Below are 8,510 nucleotides of genomic sequence, written 5' to 3'. Positions count from 1 at the left end.
AGAGTAAACTGTAAAGATATAGGTAAGACACAGTGAAAAAGTTAACAAGTAGGTTAAACATTAACCACAAAATCACTTAAATAACAAAAAAATATGAATGGTTTCTCATATCATTCAGATTTTTTAGTTTCCTGTTATAAAAATCACATGTAATCAGCAATATTTTTTTTAGAAAGCACAGAATGACCATAGTAAAGACAGTGTTGGACTTTGGCTGTGTTGGACTTTAGCTGAAGACAATAGTCACCAAAACACCCCTAATAAAAAAAAGTAGGTATGGGCCTCTACTTTAACCTGTCCATATATAAGAAAGTGGTAAGGATACAGTGCATAGAACAGAACTGCTGTACTGTAGAACCTTCATTACAGGTAAGATACCAACCTTGGACCTATTTTATTTTTCTCCTGTTTACTGTATGCCTCATGGGTTCTTTTTTTTGGTTGTTAACATTTTAAGCCTCTTTAGTACATTCTACATTTCTCTATATGTTTTTCCATCTTTGTTTTTCAGAAACTAGTGAAACCCCTCTACAAGAATGTCAAACAAGGAGCAAATCCAACACGCTGCAGCAGAAGTGCTGGGCTGCATAGAGAAAGTGTCCTCCTTCGCTTCCTCTTTCAACCCTCTGTTTGATATTGTCACCAAACTGGTTGGTGCAGTGAGGAAAGGCTTGGAAGAAGATGAGAAGTTCAACAAGCTGGAGAAGGAATTCCAGCAGATTGATGACAAGTTGGAGAGCATCTCTGTACAGAACAAGCAGCTGCTGGACCAGATCCTCATTCAAGAGATCAACACAAACTATGGTCAGCTGGAACAGAACATCGAGACCCAGTACAAAGCCTTCAAGAACATGGTAGACAGGATCAGGAAGAACCCCGACAATGAGATGGTTTACAAAGAGGATTTCAAGGATATCTATAGAAAGCAAGGCAGCTTTCAGAATTTGCTAATGTACTATAACTCCGTCATGGAAAAGCAGGGTCCATTTGAGAGGCCACTACTGAAATATTATCTAGAGCAGTCCGAGAGGAACAAGAAGTTTATGGAGGCAAAATGCGCTCATCTGACCAACCTCTTCTACATCGGCCTCATAGCTCTGATGGCCTACTATGTAGTCACTGGGGATGATGAGGAGGAGTTCAAGAAAGAATGGGGCCAAAAGGTCTTGGAAATTCAGACCAAGATGCAAGAAGTCCTGGCTGAGTGTAGTTAGCAGAAGTGATGCCAAATTCTCATTCTGTATTGTTTCTATGCCTTGTTATTTGATCAGCACCTAAAACTACACTTTTAATTCACTTTAAGCAGATTACACAACATTTTTATGACTGTATAGATCATACATGTTGATGAATATATATAGTAAAGCTGAAGAAATATTTGTGTATTATGATCAGAGTTATTGATTTGATTTAAAATAAAAAAAAGGTCTTTTCTAACAAAATGATTTTATTGACAATTAGCTTGCATCATTTTATCTTTAGCATATATTTAAAATCACAGAACTTTAGATTAAATCCTATAATTAATATTGTCACTGTAAAAGTCTTTTTTGTGGATATTTTTGGATCTCTCAGGATGCAATAAACACAATAAAAGAGTGATTGTATGGCAAGAAAATGATTGTACCGATTATATAAATGGCATCCAAACTTTCATTTAGCACAGCAGTATAAAACTTTACTGCACAGTAAAGATGAACCCACAGTAAAGATGTATCCTTATTCTCTGGAAGACTTGGGGCATGTTTAAAGTTTGAGATATTATTTGGAAACCCTGACTGATACATTTGTAGGAAATTGCTTTCATTTTCAAGTACAGTTTTTAAAAGTTTTGAAACGCAACCTTATTTTTAAAAAAAAAAAAACTTTATATGATTGCTTTTTCTTTGCACACAATGTCATATCTCTCTCTGACTTACAATGATATCTGGCAGGACTTCATTCCTGAATTCATTCCTTTAAGTGATTGATCGTTATCGAGCTGTATTGTTTCTTGTATCTGTTCTTCTTTTGACAAAAGCATTCTTAAACCCTAAAAATTATTATTAATAATAATAATAATAATATAAACTAAGTATATTATATATAAAATAAAACAATTTTGCTAGGCATTTTGTGATCATTTCCCATAAGTAGGAGACCTTTAGAACACCCTGTATTTCAAACATAACTTTAGTGCACATTTTAATACAGTGTCCAAGTTAAAACACTATAGAAGCCCAAGCTTTGACCATATGATAAAGCCAACTACGTTCACTGATAGCACTTTGCATTAAAAAATGTCACATGTATTATAACTTTAATAAAGCACAAAATCCTGATCTCTTTCTTTAACCACTGGAGTCATTGGCCCATTATCGAGGACAGTCACATACCTGTGAATGTCCCATCTAGCTCTTCTGCATTTGCATCATTTATGTGTTTGTAGAAGAGTAATTCATCAATTTATTATCCAGCGTTATCCAGTCATGTCATCAGACTGCAGTTATGGGTTATAACACTTAAACAACTCTTTGCTATGAAGTCAAATATTAATGAATTTGTGTAATATAAACTTATGATGGTGCAGCTGCACTACTATCAAAGCTAAAGAAAATGATTGGTCTAAAAATTAAACACTTAAAACAGTCAGAATGGAGAAATTCATGAATCCTAATTTACTTTTTAACTTTCTTTTTTTTTTTTTGCAAACTCTGTAATGTTTCTCTCAGGATGCGGTGAACAGAAGTGATTGTATGGCAATAAAATTTTTGTACAGCTTATCTAAATGTCATGTAGTTAATCCAAACACCAGTACAAAAAAAATACTGCAGAATTAAGATGTACCCACAATAAAGATGTATCCTGATACTCTGGAAGACAACAATTACCCCAAAAAAAGCAATAAAAACTTGTAATACAATGCAAAAAAATGTTTAGCACTCTTCTTTATTATCATTTTGCTTCTTATATATTACCTTCTGTGATGCAGTACTTTGCTCCAGTTGTATGTGTACAGCATGGCAGAAAATATTTAGCCTTTTCAAATTCTAATTAAAATTTTATTTGTCATGTACAAAAATCATACATTGTACGACATGTAGTGAAATGCTTTTTTCGACTGTCCTCGTTCAAGGAGAAAGATAAATTTAAAGAAAAATAGAAATATACAACTAACAAGTAATAGATATATTTAAAAAAAAATCAATATATAGGATATAGGATATTGGATATGCATATAGAAATACAAATATATATATATATATATATATATATATATATATATATATATATATATATATATATATATATATACATACATACATACATACATACATAAATGTAAACTGTAAAGTAACAGTGCAAAACAAAGTGCAGTTATGTATGTGCAACAATCTGCTGAGATAGAATGTGATGTGTGAGGAAGTCCAGAGAAAAAGTCCAGAAAGTCCAGGTCTAGGTGTTCCGGTTGAGGGCCTGAATGGCCTGCGTGAAGAAGCTCCTCCTCATTCTCTCTGTGTTTGCCTTCAAGGAGTGGAAACGTTTCCCTGACTGCAACAGAGAGAAGAGTCCATTGTTGGGATGGCTGAGGTCCTTCATTATCTTCCTGGACTTGGTCTATGCGGTATATAGTCTCCATGTCAGGAAGCTCGGTGCGGATGGTACACTCAGCTGATCGCACCACCCTCTGGAGAGCTTGCCTATTTTGCTTGGTGCTGTTTCCAAACCAGCCTGTGATGCTTCCTTTCAGGATGCTCTCAATGGTGTAGATGTAGAATGTCTTTAGCACCTTTGAGGGCAGTTTAAAGTCCTTTAGGCATCTGAGATGGTAAAGACGCTGCTGGGCCTTCTTCACCAGGTTGTTAACGTGACAAGACCATGACAGGTCTTGCGTGATGTGAACACCTAGGTACCGGAAACTGTCCACTCTCTCCACTTGGGTCCCATTTATAGTGAGGTGCTGGTAATTCCTCTCCTGCTTTGTACTGAAGTCCACTATCAGCCCCTTAGTCCGGCTGACGTTCCACTATCAGCCCCTTAGCCCAGCTGTCCTGGCACCTTGTCTCCAGGTTTTCAATCTCCTCTAGATAGGCTGTCTCGTCGTTGTTAGAGGTAAGGCCCACCAACACAGTATCATCCGCAAACTTAAATATTAATTAATTAATTATTATTGTTATTATTATTAATTATTATTAATATTATTATAATTACTTTATTAAAAGTATTGTACTCAACCCACAGAATACTAAAGAAAACTGGGCTCCAACACAACAATCCTGTCGTCTAGCTTAACATTTCTAACAGTTACTTATGTTTAGTGTAACAGCTTTTCCAATGTTTGGGTTTATCATAGATGAATACCAGAGCTGATCTATAAAATCTTCTCCAAAGCAAGACAGGCTGAATTTTATTTTATTTATTTTTTTATTATGGTTTTTTATATTAAAAGATTAGCAGAGATTTTTTTTTATTCCTGGGGAAAAATAATTTTTTTGACAATTTTTTTTGTGTGTGATTGTTGTCTTCCAGAGAATCCGGATACAGCTGTATTGTGGGTACATCTTAACTGTGCAGTAACTGTTTTATACTGGTGTTTGGATGACCTGCATGACATTTAGATTAGCTGTACAATCATTTTATTGCCATACAATCAATCCCCTGTTTATTACATCGTGAGAGAAACATTACATGAGAGCTTGCAAAAAGAAAAAAGAAAAAAAAGGTTGATCAGGACAGTGGCTGTCATCCCAAACCATTTCACAAAGCAGAGTAGAAGTCTCACAATATCTGACATTTTCAAACTTTACTCACTGAAGATCAATATGCAAATGAGCGTGTCTCACAGCAATCGGCTAGTGACATCTGCAGGCTTTACAAAGATATTTTTCGGATCTCTCAGGATGCAATAAACACAGGGGTGATAGTATGACAATAAAATGATTGTACCGCTTATCTATTTAGCACACCAGTTTTACTGCACAATAAAGATGTACCCACAATAAAGACGTATCCTTATTCTCTGGAAGACTTGTGGCATGTGTAAAGTTTGAGATATTATTTGGAAATCCAGACTCATACATTTCTAGGAAATTGCTTTCATTTTTGCTTTCGTTTTTAAAAGTTTGTGCATGGCAACTGAAGTCCATAATTTATCGAATATTGGTGAAAACAAGTAAACCACTTCAGCAAACTACATTTTATTGATGATTAGCTTGCATTATTTTATTAAATTTATTCAATTCAATTCAATTTTATTTGTATAGCACTTTTAATAAAGAACATTGTCTCAAATCAGCTTTACATAAGAAACAACATAACAAAACAACAAACATATAAACAGACAAACAGTCCTAGATGTTATCCCAAGTGAGCAAGCCTGAGGTGACTGAGGCAACTGTGGCAAGGTAAAACTTCCTTAGATGGTATGAGGAAGAAACCTTGAGAGGAACCAGACTCAAAAGGGAACCCATCCTCATTTGGGAGACACCGGAGAGTGTGATTATATTGTGCATGTATGTGTAGTCAATTGTGTGATGCCGATACAGCATGTGTAGAATATTATGTAAATTAATAAGGAGGTTATTGTCGTCCACATAAGGTTGACAGCGTTTATGATAGATAAATACCAGAGCTGATCTATAAAACCTTCTCCAAAGCAAGACAGACTGAATTTTAATTTTGTTGTTTATACCTGTTATACCTGTTTGTTTGTTTTTTAATTAAAAAATTAGCATTACTGTTATTACAGAGATCAACTCTCTGTTTATCAGGACAGTGGCTGTCATCCCAAAGCATTTCACAAAGCAGAGTAGAAGTCAAAAACTGAACAAATAAACAGTAAAAAAAAAATTGACAGGTCGTTTCCCATTCCTTCCCCTCCATCCAAAGTGGGAGTGCTGCTAAGATTCAGGATATAAATGTGCATCGAGCCACGGAGGCTGCAGCTCTTCACTGGACCACCACACAGGGCACCTCTGCACATAACTGTACAGTAAGCCTTTTTCATCCTCTCAGCTTTGGTTGATTTCTGTCCTTTTGCTACTTTTCCTATTTATTTTAAACTTTCAAAAAGGAGGTTCAACAAAGAGTGGCATACAAAAGAGATATTTGTACCTGTCAAAATGTGGATGTGTTTGATAAATTCTGGGTTATAATAGATACAAGAAAGAAAGGTCTTGTGCTTGCGGAACTTAAGTAAATACTGACCGGAGATTCTGTCTGCAATGTCAATATAGCAGGTTTTTGAGACCTTACAAAGATGCACAATTTCTCCATGAAACTCCTCCATAATGGAGACGTGACCTGGTTTTCCAGGATGCAGAAAGTAAAGAAACACTTGATTTTAAAGGCAGATATGTGTAAAGGAACTGTGTGTAGGTACCTGGAAAACTGTCCATGTTCACCATAATAACAGTTTGGCTAAGTGATGGGGGAAGGTTGGTTATGAAATGTATGGCTAGGACAGTTTACATCAGAGAAATCTGTGTTTTAATAAATGTGACTTTACATGAGGCTACATTGATTCTGGAGATGATTTTGATATCACTTGCATCTGTGTTACAGAAAGAACGTCTGTCTCCGGTAACAGGTTAAGAACCTTTTTCATCACCTGATGTCCAATATGATTGATGTGGCAGAATGGCTTATGGAGAACAGGGAGAAGATCGAAAAGGGAGTGGAGATCCTAGGCCATGGCTGTAAGATCCTGGCAGTCACTGTAGGCCAGTTCAATCCCATCCTGGAGGCAGTATTTAATGTCTCGGCTGAGCTCCTAAGCAACCCAGAGGGCAAAGAGGCTAAGTATCTTGCTAAGCAGTTTGACAAGGTCAACCAAAAGTTGGAAAAGGTCCAGAGTGATATCAAGAAAATAGAGCTGGCATTGCAGCGATCATCGGTGAACAAAGACAACTTCAAGTTTAATGCAAACATTGTCTGCCAATATGAAAAGTTTAAATATATTTTCACATCTAACCCTAAGTTTAAGAAGTTAAAGAGAGAAGAGTTCATCATCCACTTTGAGCAGTATGAGAGAGACAAAAACCTTGATTGCTTGTATAAAGCTATCGTGAATAAGAACCAATCTGGACAAACAATACTAGACATTATAGTGGCCACTGAGCAGCGGAGCAGGAGGGCAGTGGAGGAATTCTGTGCTAGCCTGAAGAAGGTGCTTGTGGTTGGGATCATTTCACTGATGGGCTACGCTGCATTAAAGGAAGGCACCGTGGAAGAGGAATTGGTGAAGAAATGGCTCGCACGCATGGAGGAGGTGGAGACACGCATGAAGGCAGCAGTGGATGAATGTGTGAACAACTTTTCTGAGCAAGCCAAGATTGATATAGATGAGAAAGTCAAGGAGAAGCAGAGCAGTGACGACCCTGACCCTCAATTCATACTGGACGCTCTTAAGGAGAAGTATTACTGGGTCTCCTGGTCAGTCCGGGTGTTTAAATATTATGACAGCAAACTTTGGAAGTTTCTGTTTGGCAAGCAGCACCATGTAAATGGTGGAAGTGACAATTATTTTGAACATTTCTGCAACGATAATATAAGGATTGTGGTGTCTTTCACTGCAGACCCTAAACCACTCAACAAGAACCAGATAAAGGATCAAATAGAGAATGAGAAAGGTGGCGTGGAGGCTGTGGCTGAGTCCCTGAGCAAGAGTTTTCCCAACTGCTTTGTCCATACCATCAGTCGCTCTAAGAAAGTGGAGGAAGCCAATAATTTCGATCCTGAGCACTTTTATTATATTCATCACAGAAAAGCCCACATTTGTATCCACTCAGAATAATGGAATGTAGATCAGACAAAATATATTGCTGCCAATCAGAGTCTATAATACGAGCTCACACTGGATTCTCCAGGCTTCTATTAATGAATGAGTTCTACATTTTTTCTGTTTATTGAAATTTGATTATTTACAAATGTATGATAATTATTGTTGTTGTTAATGACAGTTTTAAAGAAGACTTTTAGGTAGGAAACAAGGCCTTAGATTTGTTCTGTATTTCCGTCTCTGTCTTATTCAGTTAATCATTGCATCATTTAATCACAGTGTCATGCATTACCTACATAACACTCTTTTACTCGAACTAAACTGTCTCAAAAACTTTTGTGCAAATTATAAACATAAAATTATTTGTAAATCATTTGCAAATAGTAACACAGATCTTTTTTTATTTATTTTATTAGAGTAGCATGTCATTTGTATGCGCATAAGCATCATGGGATTTTGTGTGAAAGTGTGAGAGAAATGTTGAGGTGTCTGAGGTCCAAGGGAATTTTTATTACTATTTTCCTTCCATTATAACCTAAATTAAACCTAAATATATATTTCTAATTTTAATTTTAATTTAATTTTGCTCTGATTTGCAAATTCTGAAATACTGTAACCGCTATCTTTTCTCACTCTGTGACTGCACTTCAGTCGAAAGATAAACATTAAAATACTACAAAAAGGATTCTTTTGGTGCATTAGCATTATTATTACTTTGCACAGCCATCATTTGTTTAGAAATAATTCATTT

At 36.1% G+C, this 8,510-nt stretch overlaps 2 protein-coding genes across 2 annotated transcripts; both read left to right on the top strand.

Moving 5' to 3' along the window:
* LOC131344542 (protein rapunzel-like) lies at positions 1–1,455 on the top strand. Its single transcript, XM_058376912.1, has one exon. The coding sequence runs from the start codon at positions 537–539 to the stop codon at positions 1,212–1,214; it is 678 nt and encodes a 225-aa protein (XP_058232895.1). The 5' UTR covers positions 1–536; the 3' UTR covers positions 1,215–1,455.
* A 5,146-nt stretch (positions 1,456–6,601) lies between these two features.
* Positions 6,602–7,815, top strand: LOC131344557 (uncharacterized). Its single transcript, XM_058376937.1, has one exon. It carries the CDS (start codon positions 6,602–6,604, stop codon positions 7,772–7,774), a length of 1,173 nt encoding a protein of 390 aa, XP_058232920.1. The 3' UTR covers positions 7,775–7,815.
* The last annotated feature ends 695 nt before the right edge of the window (positions 7,816–8,510 follow it).

This window comes from Hemibagrus wyckioides, linkage group LG23 (genome assembly GCF_019097595.1).
Source record: "Hemibagrus wyckioides isolate EC202008001 linkage group LG23, SWU_Hwy_1.0, whole genome shotgun sequence".
NCBI classification, from domain to species: Eukaryota; Metazoa; Chordata; class Actinopteri; order Siluriformes; family Bagridae; genus Hemibagrus; species Hemibagrus wyckioides.
The sequence above is the reverse complement of the archived record's forward strand: the minus strand, read 5'-3'. Positions and strand labels throughout refer to the sequence as shown.